This window comes from Chelmon rostratus, chromosome 17, assembly GCF_017976325.1.
Source record: "Chelmon rostratus isolate fCheRos1 chromosome 17, fCheRos1.pri, whole genome shotgun sequence".
Lineage (NCBI taxonomy): Eukaryota > Metazoa > Chordata > Actinopteri > Chaetodontiformes > Chaetodontidae > Chelmon > Chelmon rostratus.
The window spans coordinates 14,154,974-14,170,786 of record NC_055674.1 but is presented as its reverse complement, the minus strand read 5'-3'; the positions used below and the strand labels follow the sequence as shown (position 1 = coordinate 14,170,786).

Here is a 15,813-nt window from a genome sequence, read left to right as displayed (position 1 = left end):
ATAAGGTGTTTACCATCAGCAGTGAGTGCAGCTGCATCTGTCAGTGTCAGTTCATGTCAGCAGACAGGAAGTAGATCTCAAGATGAACAGCAGGAAGCCTGAAGGAGCTGCTGTTTATTCTCACAAAGTCAATTTACTTGAGTTCTATACATTTTGTGGATGGAGACAAATACTTCATAAAGTTTTTTTATTCGTGGAGAAAGTGTGTGATTCAGATAATAAATTAATTATTCACAAGTTTGAACGGCAGAGAAATATTGAGAAAAGATGTGAAGAAAATTTGACAGTTTGATGCAATAAAACAGGAACCAAAGTTATTTATATCTGAATATGAAGGAAATGTAGCTCCATCTCTTCATGGGCAGGAAGAAACCTGCTGCCTTCATGTGTTTCAGTGTTTCTCACGTTTTCATAAAAAGACAAATTGATGATAACATCATCAATAAATTCACTAAATCAGTTTTAAATAGAGAGCACGAGGAAGCGACGTGTGTGTGTCTGCGTCTTAGTTTTGTTTTACAAAACAGTTTATTTGTCTGACTGGAAAATTTGTTTTTATTGGATGAAAAACATGTTTATTCATGGCCTCCATGTACTGAGGGGTTACATGTTTTTACTGTTTTTCAAGCTGCATTAATATTCTCAACAGTTTTCTTCAACTTTATTTTTTAATGAGGTTTTCTTTGCCCTGATGTCCTGAAAATGGTTTGACTGAACACTGTCTTAAAAAGAACAACAGTAAAACATCATGAACAACATCTGGTGTTAGTCATTTTTTATGACTAACACCAGTTTTTTTTTTTTATTAAAAAAAATGCGATTTATTGATAGAGTATTATCAAAGTCTTCACATGATACATGAAACACACAAGAGGGACTCTTGGAGAAAACACTCATGTACAGTAAACATTCATTCTGTAGTTTCACCAAATAGTGACCGAGATCCAAGTCAAATCCAGTTCCACAGTGTGAGGAGGAGTCAATGCAAAAGTCAGATGTCTTCCACCTCTACTTATCTGACTGCAGAGAGGAGGACAGAGAACAGTGGACACACAGTTGAACATGATGGACTATAGGACAGGACTGCTGCTGTTAACTATCTGCTGGGCAGGTGAAGATCTACACTCATCTTCATCTAATAGAGCTTTTATTTGTGTCATCAGCTGATTTCACTTGATGTCTTTTCTCCTCTTGACAGGTGTTGATGGTCAGACTCTGACACAATCTGAACCAGTGGTTAAAAGGCCTGGAGAATCTCACAGATTGACCTGTACAGCCTCTGGTTTCACATTCAGGAGCTACCATATGAACTGGGTCAGACAGGCTCCTGGAAAAGGACTGGAGTGGGTTGCTTATATCAGTAGTATTGGTGGAACCACTTACTACTCTGAGTCAGTAAAAGGCTGGTTTACCATCTCCAGAGACAACAGCAGACAGCAGCTGTATCTGCAGATTAACGGTCTGAAGACTGAAGACTCTGCTGTTTATTATTGTGCTCGACAGCTGGGACTCACAGTGACTGGAGTTGGTTGAGCAGCTGTACAAAAACCTGCAGTCCTCATCAGACCCTCTCACAGGATAAATGAAACAAGCTCTCAAGGGTTTCAGATTCAAAATGCAAAACTCAAACACCAAGAAAATTCAAAAGCTCAAAGGCTGGTTTTAATCGCAAAAATCTCTCATGTATTTACAAGGAGAAACAAAAGGTGCTTGGTAATCAGAAGCTACCAACAAAAGATGCTCAGGTTGTCATCAAGGCAAAACACAGCAGTAATCAAGAACTCACAGGCAAGGCAAAGACAAGATACACAGGATCAACAAGACAATCTGGCAAAGGACAAAGGAAGACGCAGACTATATATACATGAGGTAACAAGGAACAGGTGGAAACAATCAGGGCGGGGCAGACAATCAGAAGGCGGGAAGGACACCAGGAAGTCAAGTGTCTGAAACGAGAGGAGAGTTAGGTTTCACAGTAAAACAGGAAGTGCATGACAAAACATGATGCCAGTGAATCAAACACATCAACAGACATGACGAGACATAACAAAATGTCCTCAGATCAGGACACATGAAAATGAAAAAGATACAACACAGTTACCATGAACACAAAATATTTCCAAACTGAGCTATGAATGTAGAAATCATATTACTAAAGAGACAGAGCTTGTTTATTCCATAATAGAACTTCATTAAACTCTTTAGAGGAAACAGCATCTGAACAATAAACATTATTTTGTAATTAAATAATTTTCCTGATTCTCTAACCTGAGCTTCAGTCTTTTTGCAGCTTTTACTGCTGTATAAAAACCTACAGTGCTGATGTTTCAGGCTGGTGGAGCCCAACCACGAAAAATTATTTTGAGAGTATTTATATTGTATATTCTATTATATACAATGTTTTTATATTAATTTTTTAAATCTGATTTTATATTCTACATTTAGATTACAGATATATCTTTAAATAGTCATGTAATTTCATGTAAAAATGTTTCTAAAAAAATTCAACTAAACATTAATCAGATCATCACAATAAAGATCAAGGACAAAGAAAGCAGAACAATCTATCTGCTAAAATTAAACAAATACGACACATTTCTACAAATGAAAACACAATAACGTCTGTAAATGATGTGGAATCTAAAGTGAGTCATAATATGAGAGTGACAAATAATGTTGCAGTTTCTGGTATCAAACCACTAGAGGGCAGTCAGTGTCAAGTTTCTCTCTCCTCTGTCACTAAAACAGACTATAAAGTTTGACTATAAGGTGTTTACCATCAGCATTGAGTGCAGCTGCATCTGTCAGTGTCAGTTCATGTCAGCAGACAGGAAGTAGATCTCAAGATGAACAGCAGGAAGCCTGAAGGAGCTGCTGTTTATTCTCACAAAGTCAATTTACTTAAATTCTACATATATTGTGGATGGAGACAAAAACTTTGTTAAGAAAGTCTTTTCATCATTGAGAAAGTGTGTTATTGTAGTAATGAAGGAACAATTTTCACTTTGTGGACCTGAAGCCAGATGAAGGAGAGTAAACAGAAATTATAATGTCACCTTTGACAAAGTCCAGATTTTGTTTTGATGATTCAGTCGTGAGTTTGTTTAATATTGTTGTTTGTTGGATGAAACACAATTCAGCTTTTGAAGAGAAGTCAAATTTCGCAAGATTCTTATGCAGATTTTCCTAAATCACATTTATTTGTCTGGTGTCACAACTCCGACATTATTGTTTCCCAAGTCCAACAAACAAAACGTCAAACTCTGTCCTCCCTGTGAGGACGAGTCAATGCAAAACCTAGTTGTCTTCCACCTTTACTAATCTGACTGCAGAGAGGACGATAAACCTTTTAGTTTTCACTGTGACTTTTATTGTAAACAAGCCAACAGAGTTTATATGTCTGACTGGACAATTTGTTTTTATTGGCTGAAAAACATGTTTATTCATGGCCTCCATGTACTGAGGGGTTACATGTTTTTACTGTTTTTAAAGCTTCATTAATATTCTCAACAGTTTTCTTCACATTTATTGAGGTTTTCTTTCCAGTCAAATCCAGTTCCACTTGCACTGATGTTGATGAGGAAGGTTTACGGTAAGCAACACGAAAGATGGCTGACTGAGAGCAACGTTAACATTACATGCACATCCACAGCCATTGATAATGTTACGTTAGCTCCCATTTTCCTCAATGTTGGGGTTCTGACTGTGTGTTGGTAGCATATTTGTTCCAGCTTTTTGGTTGTTTCTTCTGCTTCTTCTTCTTCTCTTGGCTGCAAATTTTATGGAGATTTTAAAGAGCACTCCTGCAGAAATTTTACCTGATTCTTGTGATTTTATTGTTGACAATTTTAACAGCAAACTGAAAACAACACTGGACTCTGTCGCTCCACTTTTAACCAAAACCATAAAAACAAAACCTACACCACCGTGGAGAAATAACGACGAAATCAGAAAACTCAAAAGAAATTGCAGGAGTGCAGAGAGGAGGTGGAGAAAAAGCAAACTGACAATTCACTATGAAATATTACGTGAACAGCTGAAAATCTACAATAACACAGTCAAACTGGCATGAATCTCTCATTTTTCAAGACTCATCACAGACCATAAAAACAACACCAAATTCCTGTTCTCCACCATCGATCGTTTAACTAATAGCAATTTTAAAAAACCCTCCAAAACCCCATCAGATGCCCTCTGTGAGGACTTTGCAGACCACTTCAGAAATATAATCGATAATATCAGATCCAGTCTTTTACCCCAACAGAATTAATTTTTTAACACACCTGTACCATTACGTTTACCTGAGGAAACACTGGAGAGTTTTGCCCTGGTGGACGCAAGGACACTTGGTCGAGCTTTCTCCCAAGTAAACCCAACAACCTGCCTTTTAGACCCAATTCCCACATCACTTTTAAAAACATTTTATGGCTTCTTTGAGGAACAGATTTTAAATATTGTAAATTACTCTCTTCAGACGGGTGTCTTCCCCGCCGCCTTTAAAACATCAGTGGTGAAGCCCCTTCTGAAGAAGAGTAACCTAGACCCCAACATTTTTAATAACTACAGACCTGTGTCCAACTTACCATTTTTAAGTAAAATATTAGAAAAGCTGGTTTTTAATCAATTAAATGATTTTTTAAATAGTATCAATATTTTGGAGAAATACCAATCTGGTTTTAGGATGAACCACAGTACAGAGACGGCCCTTTTAAAGATTTTAAATGACATTAGGTATAACGCAGATTCACATAAACTCACAGTCTTGGTACTACTGGATCTAAGTGCTGCCTTTGATACAGTAGATCACCACATTTTATTAAACAGACTGAGAAACCTGGTCGGCCTCTCTGGTACTGTTTTTAGCTGGTTCAGCTCCTATCTCACAGATCGATATTTCTGGGTAAGTTTGGATACATGTTCCTCCAGAACACATAAAACAAGTTGTGGGGTGCCCCAAGGGTCAATTTTAGGTCCAATTCTTTTTAATCGATATACACATAATCTATAGACACGGTATCAGCTTCCACAGTTATGCAGATGATACACAGCTGTACATTGCCGTGTCTCCTGAAGACACAGGGCCAATTGATGCTCTTTTTAACTGTATTTTAGATATAAATTCATCGATGGCAGAGAATTTCCTACAGCTCAACCAGGACAAAACAGAGGTCTTAGTCATTGGTCCTGAAGGCAATAAGGCAGGAAGTAGATCTCAAGATGAACAGCAGGAAGCCTGAAGGAGCTGCTCCTCTCGAGTCTGCAAACACTGAAACCATTCAAAGTCTTTTATGCAAATCAGCAGCATCAGACTGGAGTTTTCACATTTTTGACATGATCCTGGCTGCTGTCACTGTATTTCTGTCTGCAGCAAAAACAGTCAGTAAGAACAGGAAGTGAGCAAAGAAATGAATCAATAAATGCTGCAGATACAACAAAGCTGTACTCATTTGTTTGAAGTGAATCATTAATGTGATGTAGGAGGTGCTGACATGTAGTAAACTTAACATGAGTCGACCTGAACAAAAAGCACTCAGTGCCTGAACACTTGGAACATGAAGCCACCAGAGGAGGAGCCCTCAGACCACTAATGATTTCAGCAGTAGTTCACTGTTACAGTCAAGAGACAAACACACTTTAGAGTTTAGAAAAAGTTTCTTCTTTTAATTCAACAGCATCACTTTAAATAGTTGGATGTTGTCATCACTGATACATTATTGTTGGTTTTCCTACATTGAAAAATGAATGAAACTTTGAATCAGGAGTCTTAAGCCAACTTCATGGTGGCAAACTACAAAAAATGGTGCTTTCAGGAACAATCTGAAGTGTGTTTGTGAGATTTAATGTCCACCTTCTGTTTGTGAGATGAAGAGAAAAAAGCATTTCATCTTCATTTTGATTCATTTAAATATACTTGAGTCAGCTGATGTACTGTCATCAGTATGTAAATTAGCCTCATTGTGTGTTGCCTCATAAAGAAGTGAAGCGTGTGTGTCTGTGTGGTACAAACACACCATTAGCATCTCTTGTGGAGGGAATCATGTCCTACAGGCCCCTGGTCACCACATGACACCTGTCATCAGAGCATCAGGGTTTACACACAGACTGATCTTCCTTCATGATTTCCCTGAAGCTGTTATAGTTAGTATTTAAATTACTGGACCCATAATGCCAGACGTAGGTAGACAAAGAACAGGAGACAGGGCGCAAGTTACCAGTCTTTAATGAACACTGAATCTAGCAACAGCAGGCAGAGTAAGTGAATCTCCAGAGTAATGGTGAGGCTTGAGGGCAAGGAGGCAAAACAGGGGGAGATCCAATCCTTTTCCCAAGACACAGACAAACAGGGCATGGAGGCAAACAGGAAGGAGCAAGCACCTGAGCACAAAAACACAGGAGTCAGGAAGGCAGGCAAGTAGACAAGAAAAATAGGTCTCAAAAGATACTTCAGCTTGGTCAAGGTCTCATAGGTACCACGTGTAGAAGCGGACAAACCAACGAATATTGATTGAGGAACCAGTGCTTATATGCTGTTGCAGTAGGTGGGTCTTGATTGCCTGATAGCGCACAGCTGTACTCAGGTGAGGAGGCAGAGCCCCACCTGTAGCCACGCCCTACAGGGGAACAGAGACCCTTGACAGACAGGAGACAAAATGGTCGGGAAAAACATAGATCTCCACAGAAACAGAACTAAATCAATCATTGGACAACAGCAAAATGAAATCAGTGCTCGGGAGAGATCATTACAGGTAAGCTATTTACATCCTCTGTGTCTGTGGTGTAGCCGAGCAATGTTTATTGGTCATGTGGGTGCAGCAGCTCTGATGCTGCTGTCTGTGCGCAACTCGGAAAGGACTGAACTTTGCTGCTTCTGGCTGGTCTGTGACTGTGTGTTGTTATTTGGCTTCTGTGTTAATGTTGATGAACAAGTTACTCAGTTTGAGAATTGTTAGAAATGTTTAAAGTCTGCCTGACCTGGATGGTCGCTTCGTATTCATGAAACATTCATTCAGATGAGACAGACATGTGACATTCAGGTTGAATTCCGAGGAGAGTTAGGTTTCACAATAAAACAGGAAGTCACAAGACAACATGGACACAGGACAAAAACATAACTTAACACAATTTCTTGGACATGACAGTTATCCTGGAAAAAAACTTGCTTCCCTTTGCTCTGACATTGTTCCCCAACTCTGAGGACTGTTTTTTTCCAGCAGGACAATGATCCATGCCACACAGCTAGTTCAATCAGGGTGTGGATGAAGGACCACCAGACCAAGACCCTGTCATGGCCTGATCAATCCCCAGACCTGAACCGCATTGAAAACCTCTGGAATGTGATCAAGAGGAAGATGGATGGTCACAAGCCATTAAACAAAGCTGAGCTGCTTGATTTTTTGCACCAGGAGCAGCATAAAGTCACCCAACAACAATGTGAAAGACTGGTGGAGAACATGCCAAAATGCATTAAAGCTGAGATTGAAAATCAGGGTAATTTCATCAAATATTGTTTCCTGAATCTTTTCCAAAGTCTTCTGAAGTTAAACATTAGTATTGTGTTGTTTAAAAATGATTATGAACTTTTTTTCTTTGCAGTATTTGAGGTCTGAAAACACAACTCACAAATCTTTTTTTTTTTATTATTTTGACCATTTGTCATTTTCTGACAATAAATGTTCTAAATGACAATATCTTTATTTGGAATTTGAGAGAAATGGTGTTTGTAGTTTATAGAATAAAACAAAACTGTTCTTTTTACTCAAACACAAACCTATAAACAGTAAAATCAGAGAGGCTGTTAATTTATATTTATGTAAGATATGTCTGACTGGACAATTTGTTTGTATTGGCTGGAAAACATGTTTATTCAAGGCTCCATGTACTGAGGGGTTACCATTTTTACTGTTTTTAAAGCTTCATTAATATTCTCAATAGTTTTCTTCACTTTTAATGAGGTTTTCTTTCAAGTCAGATCCAGCTCCACTTCCTGTGAGGAGGAGTCAATGCAAAAGTCAGATGTCTTCCACCTCTACTTATCTGACTGCAGAGAGGAGGACAGAGAACAGTGGACACACAGTTGAACATGATGGACTATAGGACAGGACTGCTGCTGTTCACTATCTGCTGGGCAGGTGAAGATCTACACTCATCTTCATCTAATAGAGCTTTTATTTGTGTCATCAGCTGATTTCACTTGATGTCTTTTCTCCTCTTGACAGGTGTTGATGGTCAGACTCTGACACAATCTGAACCAGTGGTTAAAAGGCCTGGAGAATCTCACATATTGACCTGTACAACCTCTGGATTGTCATTCAGCAGCTACTGGATGAACTGGATCAGACAGGCTCCTGGAAAAGGACTGGAGTGGGTCGCTGCTGACACTGGTGGCAGCAGCAACATCTACTCTGAGTCAGTGAAAGGCCGGTTTACCATCTCCAGAGACAACAGCAGACAGCAGCTGTATCTGCAGATGAACAGTCTGAAGACTGAAGACTCTGCTGTTTATTATTGTGCTCGAGGCTCACAGTGACTGGAGTTGGTTGAGCAGCTGTACAAAAACCTGCAGTCCTCATCTTTCAGGGTGGTGGAGCCCAACCATGAAGTATTATTTTAATAGTGTTTATATTGTAATTTTTATGATCTATTTTTTATATTTAAATTTTCCCCTGATTTCATATTGTATAATTAGAAATATTTTTTAAACAATTTTATGAATTCCTGTCACTCATATTTTCACTGAACTGGACAGAGTATGTTTTGTGAGGCAACATGAGCACATTTTTGGGTGTGTCGTGAAATGATCTAAGGGGCATTTATCACGTGAAAGGGTCTCCTTTCACATGATAAATGTCCTCAGTATCAGTATCCAGTCCTATGAACCGAGCAGGACATAGTGTGTACCATTTCCACAATTCTGTCACACAGAAATGGAAGGTCAGCATCGTGGAAGAGGGGTGAGGATACGTGGAGGAAGGGGAAGGGGACAAAACAGGCAAAGAGGGAGAAGAGGCCAAATACATTCTTAATGAAATTAGGGCTACAATTGTGGACCACATTGTCAATCACGGCCTCACGATGGCTGAGGCTGGTCGAAGGGTGCAACCAAATGTTGGAAGACCCACCGTGAACTCAATCATTCAAACATTTCGCAGGGAAAACAGGCACTGCTCTCTAAAGCGTGTACTGGAGCTGGAAGCCAGGGAACCACTGCACACATTCATATACGTTGATGAGGAGGGTTTCAGTCTGGCCAAATGTAGAAGGTGTGGAAGAAATTACATTGGACAGAGAGCAACCACTGATGTCCCAGGCCGACATGGAGGGAATGTTACAATGTGTGCAGCCATCTCAGACAATGGCGTCCTCACCCATATCCCCTTTCTTGGTCAATATAATACACAACATCTGCTGACTGTTTTAGACACTCTTTACAGGGACATAGTCCCTGAGAATGAGAGGGGTGGAGGCCAACTCAACAAGTATGTTGTTGCATGGGATAAAGTCCATTTTCACCACTCACATCGGGTCAGACAGTGGTTTGCAGCACATGACAGGATGCTGGTGGAATAGAATGAGGAGTTTTTCTCTGCCTGGAGGTGGAAGGTTTATGACCGGCACCCACATGTGCAAATGGCCCTGGATGCAGCGTGTGACGACATCACAGCAGAGTCATGCAGAAGGCGGATTCGCCACTTCAGGAGATACTTTCCTCGCTGCATTGTAAGGGATGATATCCGTTGTGATGTAGATGAAAGTATGTGGCCACATAGACAGGAATGTCTGGATGTGTCAGAATGATTTACCTGAAATGTATGTATTTAGTGTCTTGTACTCACTTACTCCTCAGCAAAGTTACACGTTGCTGTTGTTTTCGAATCGTTGTACAAGTAGTGTATAGTGCTGTCTTAAAGGATAACTTTCGTTTTTTACAACCTGGACTTTATTTGTAGCTTTAAATACGACCATTTAGACACCCAGACAACTTTGGTGGCATTTGGAGTTGTTTTGAAGAAATTAGCCCCAGAGGAGCGGCGCATATATCCGTATAATGCGAGTAATTGGGGCACCCGTGCGTAGCCTCTATAAACGCATAATCTGCGGCGAAACTCGTTCATATTCCAATATTTTGTTATGATATGCTGGCGCTATTCCCCTCTGAGCCCGTGGTGGCATGTTATCAACATCCAGTGTCTCGAGACAACTAATTCTGACGTGGATGACGTCATTTTCGAGCGCTGCGAGCTACCAGCCACAACACGGCTAACTCTGCGGCGGTCGGCTAGTTTAGCTGTAGTTTGCGACTATTATTTTTCACAAAATGGATGAATATTTTTCCGACTCTGAGGTGGTGGACGATGACTTTGTTTACGATGGACGTCCTCACCGTTTTGAGCCAGAGTACACGGACGAGGAGCTAATATTGAATTAGTGTCAATACAACACATTTAGACATGAATAGTTTCTAGAACAGTCAACAGACTCTTCTATTGGCTCCAGTTAGAGCAATATTGATGCTTCATATGTTTGATTCTATGCAAACTCAGTGAGCTTCCTTGTTACTCAGCTATAAAACCTTCACATCAGGCTGTCAGTGGAGTTCACAGCACGTCACTTTCAACATCAACCATGTTTTCTGTAGCTCTGCTGCTGCTGTTGGCAGCTGGATGTGAGTCTCTCTGGATGTGTCAAAGTCCACAGTTCTTCTTTTACAGTTTAACTTGATCATTTGATCCAAATCATTGTCTTTTTTCAGCCTGCAGGAAAACCACTGGAGTGGATTAGTCGTGACACAGATGTCAAAGATACACTAAAGAACAAGTTCAGTGTCGACTTGGACTCTTCCAGCAACACAGTGACTCTAAACCGACAGAATGTGCAGCCTGAAGACACTGCTGTGTATTACTGTGCCAGAGGTCCACAGCGAAAGACCATAATAGGAGAGTCATACAAAAACTTCTTCCTCTATTTACCACCACTGTGGACAACCAGCTGCCTCTGTGTCACTTTATGATTTTAATGAAGCTTGTTTTATTTTGCTTGACCAAAATTTCTCTCAACAGGGTCTGTTACAGTTTGTCTCAATTGCTTTGGTGGGAACGCCTCGGGGTCCCCCCGGAAGAGCTGGAGGAAGTGTCTGGGGAGAGGGAAGTCTGGGCTTCCCTGCTTAGACTGCTGCCCCCGCGACCTGGCCCCGGATAAGCGGAAGAGAATGGATGGATGGATGGCATTTCTCAACCACTCTTAAAATTCGCACAACACTTAGTGCATTTCTCAAAACAATTAGTTCAAACTGTAAAACCTAGTGGATAACCTGCAAAGCACATCACGTGTTAAAAATGGACAGTCCATCCCTTCAAAGCAAGTATTTATGTCAATGTAACTGCCAGTGTCATCAAAATGAGAAGTCTTGACACCATCGTGTATGAACAAGTTAGTCAAATGGCTTTGTCATGTTTTCATTATGACAGTTTATTCTGTCAGTGTTTTCCAGTGACAAAAAAGGTCAGACCTTGGTGACACTACCTAAAAATGCACAAGACAGCACTATACACTACTTGTACAACCATTCAAAAACAACAGTAAAGTTACACATTGCTGTAGTTAGAGGAGTAAATGAGTACAAGACACTGAATGCGTACGTTTCACATTTTTACTCGATATGTGCTTTGCAATTCTACAGCATTGTGTAAAAGCAAAATACACTGCAGTCACTTATTTAGAACGAACATAAGAAACACCCTTTTGGTAGAGGTGTGCACAAATGTGAACAATATAACAGTACATATTGTAACTGAACATCAAGACGTTCCTGTCTGTCTGGCCACATAATTGTTCAATTTAGGAGACATTTCCAGGAAAAATGATAAAGAAAGGTATAAAATTTTCTTGACAGAATTTGATAACTCGTTCAACAATTTTGGATGACTCAAGCAATAAAATGAGGACTATTAGTTTTATTGGGAATGACTATTCAGCATCCATGAGTATAGTTTATTTAGACTGACATGACATAAGCAAATGATAAGGTTTAAAACAGCAGAGAATTGTATGAAAGCAACTGACACATGTCCAAAAACATTTGCAATTGCTTCAGAGGAAGGAGAAATTGCTACTATGATGTGCACAAATGACTACGTGTTGTGGAGGCTGAACTAAAAGTTATGAGAATTTTCATTCTGATCTGAGAAAAGCACCAAAGCGACTGAGACAAACAGCAAATAAATTCTCATTTTAAAGCTGTTATTTGCCACAATCAATCTGTTTGAATGTACACTCAATTTTCATGTCACTGGAAACAGTGAATGCATCCTGTTTGTAACTACAGGAACACTTTAGGTTGGATCAACAAATTAGTAATCAACATTGAGAAATTGTTCTGGTGACATGGTGGTGACATGAAGGGGTTTTGGTGATGATACGAGCAGCTGAGTTCTGGACCAGTTGGAGGTTATGGAGGGATTTTTGAGGGAGACCAAAGAGGAGGGAATTACAGTCGTCAATGCAGGGGGTGACAAGACTGTGTACAAGGATGGAGGAAGTGTGGGAGGTGAGGGAGGGCCGGAGACAGTTTATGTTGCTTAGATGAAAGTAAGCAGACCATGTAGTATTATTGATATGGGAGTGGAAGGATAGAGAGCCATCCAGTATGACACCCAAGCTCTTAACCTGAGGGGAGGGGGAAACAAGAGAGTTGTCAATTGAAAAGGAAACACTGACAGCTTTGGATAGGGTGGATTTGGTGCCTACAAGGAGGACTTCAGTTTTGTCACTGCTAAGTTTTAAGAAGTTGGAGGTGAACCAGGATTTGATTTCAGATAAGCAGGTGGTAAGGGAGAGGGGAGGGAGAGTGACAGCGGGTTTGTCAGATAGGTAGAGCTGGGTGTCGTCTGCATAGCAATGGAAATTGATGTTGAATTTTACGAAAGATATTGCCAAGGGGAAGGAAGTAGGTGATGAAGAGGAGGGGCCCCAGCACAGAACCCTGGGGCACACCAGAGGTGACAGGGGAGGGTTGGGATTTAAACGACTTGAGTTGAATGAACTGAGTACGGCCAGAGAGACATGAGTCAAGGGGTGTGTCAATTATGCCAATGGAGGAGAGTCTATGGAGGAGGATGGAGTGAGAGATGGTGTCAAAGGCTGCACTTAGGTCGAGGAGGATGAGAATGAAAAGCATGCCAGAGTCAACCCATCCTCCTCTACTGCTCCCCCTGCTTCTTTAATATGCTGTCAACCCCCAACAAGTACAGACAAACACAGATCACACACAAGATCATCGGCCTGCCGACCCCCAACCTCCAAGACCTCAACAGCACAGCCACTGCACGCAGAACACACGCCATAGCAACCGTTACAGGTCGCTAGTATGGAAAAAGGTGAAGTTCAGCAGGTGTTTTGTCCCCTCTGCCATAACAGAGCTGAATAGAAGATCCCAACTGAGTTTGTGTGTTTGTGCACGTAAAGTTTGTGAATGTGCTGGTGGTGGGTGCATGTTGTTGTTCCCACAGAAGATTCTGTAAAGTTTGATGTATTTTTTGTATTATTGAGGTTGTATGGAAGGTGGAAACAATTTTCCGTGAAAAGGATGAATAAATCTAAATCTACATCTAGACTTCAATATAAACATTTGCACCGTGACAATAAATCTGGCACAAGGAAAATCAAATGAAATGAAATTTTGAAAAAAATCATTATTCAGACGAGACAGACAGGTGACATTCAGGTTTAATTCAGTTTTCTCCTCCCTGTGAGGAGGAGTCAATGCAAAAGTCAGATGTCTTCCACCTCTACTTATCTGACTGCAGAGAGGAGGACAGAGAACAGTGGACACACAGTTGAACATGATGGACTATAGGACAGGACTGCTGCTGTTAACTATCTGCTGGGCAGGTGAAGATCTACACTCATCTTCATCTAATAGAGCTTTGATTTGTGTCATCAGCTGATTTCACTTGATGTCTTTTCTCCTCTTGACAGGTGTTGATGGTCAGACTCTGACACAATCTGAACCAGTGGTTAAAAGGCCTGGAGAATCTCACAGATTGACCTGTACAGCCTCTGGACTTTCAATCCGTGGCTGCTATATGCTCTGGATCAGACAGGCTCCTGGAAAAGGACTGGAGTGGGTGGCTGCTATTTATGATGGTAGCAACATCTACTACTCTGAGTCAGTGAAAGGCCGGTTTACCATCTCCAGAGACAACAGCAGACAGCAGGTGTATCTGCAGATGAACAGTCTGAAGACTGAAGACTCTGCTGTTTATTTTTGTGCTCGACAGTCACAGTGACTGGAGTTGGTTGAGCAGCTGTACAAAAACCTGCAGTCCTCTTCTTTCAGGCTGGTCGAGCCCAACCATAAAGTATTACTTTAATTGTATTCATATTGCATATTTTATCATTTATAATTTAGTTTGCAATATATTTTTGCATCTTTTTTATATTTCTGTAATATAATATGATGTACTCTGATTTAATTTTTTTTTAAATCTGTTCTTGACAAAAATTCTTACTAAACATTAACCACATTGAAAACCCAATAAAGATCACTTGTTGATAGAAGAACAAAGACAGCACAACAATCTGTTTGCTGAAATTAAACTACTACAAATACAAAACATTACTACAAATTAAAACACAGTAATGTCTGTAAATGATGTGGAATCTAAAGTGAGTCATAATATGAGAGTGAAAAATAATGTTGCAGTTTCTAGTATAAAACCACTAGAGGGCAGTCAGTGTCAAGTTTCTCTCTCCTCTGTTACTAATACAGACCATTAAGTTTGACTATACAGTGTTTAATTATTGTAAACACATTTCAATAAACCCTGTATTTTCATGTGTCAGAAGTCACAACTACGATGAACGGTTTGTATTTTTAGAATGAATATGGTTTCATTTTTAATACTGAGAGACATTTTAGACAAATGGAAACATGTCAGCCAAACATGAAAACAGCTGACTTGGAGCATTAACTCTTGGACATTAATTCTGCAGTTTCATTAAATATCTCCCATCCAGCTGTTTCCTCCCTGTGAGGAGGAGTCAATGCAAAAGTCAGATGTCTTCCACCTCTACTTATCTGACTGCAGAGAGGAGGACAGAGAACAGTGGACACACAGTTGAACATGATGGACTATAGGACAGGACTGCTGCTGTTAACTATCTGCTGGGCAGGTGAAGATCTACACTCATCTTCATCTAATAGAGCTTTTATTTGTGTCATCAGCTGTTTCACTTGATGTCTTTTCTCCTCTTGACAGGTGTTGATGGTCAGACTCTGACAGAATCTGAACCAGTGGTTAAAAGGCCTGGAGAATCTCACAGATTGACCTGTACAGGCTCTGGATTCACATTCAGAGACTACTATATGGCCTGGGTCAGACAGGCTCCTGGCAAAGGAATGGAGTGGATCTCTTATATCGGCATTGCTAGTACTCCTATCCGTTACTCCCAGTCAGTCCAGGGGAGATTCACCATCTCCAGAGACGAATCCAGCAGTAAACTCTATCTACAGATGAACAGTCTGAAGACTGAGGACACAGCAGTGTATTACTGTGCCCGGGAGACACAGTGAGAGAGAGTGATAGGAGAGTCATACAAAAACTACTTCCTCTATTTACCACCACTGGGAACATCACAATACTGAGTGTGATTGACTGTCAGTCATGAAAATTTGTGGTGGCTGAATATTGAAGTCTTAATTTGACTCCATTTTTATTTCAATTGCAACCTTCACAAATATTGAAAACTTGATTTTACAGATGTTTTTATTTCTGGTTTTTCCTTTGAATCAATGTTTACAGACAATGCAAAACA

General features: G+C 40.3%; 1 protein-coding gene and 1 gene segment (V, D, J or C); both read left to right on the top strand.

Moving 5' to 3' along the window:
• Window positions 1–15,813, top strand: part of LOC121620879 — a 231,598-nt gene that overhangs the window by 154,471 nt on the left and 61,314 nt on the right.
• The window catches only part of LOC121620884 (immunoglobulin mu heavy chain-like), a 94,899-nt gene continuing 94,200 nt past the window's right edge, over window positions 15,115–15,813 (top strand). The window contains exons 1-2 of the mRNA XM_041957132.1: window positions 15,115–15,171; window positions 15,258–15,558. Coding sequence (XP_041813066.1) covers window positions 15,123–15,171; window positions 15,258–15,558 — 350 coding nt within the window. The 5' untranslated portion in view covers window positions 15,115–15,122. The remainder of the gene's footprint in view (window positions 15,172–15,257; window positions 15,559–15,813) is intronic.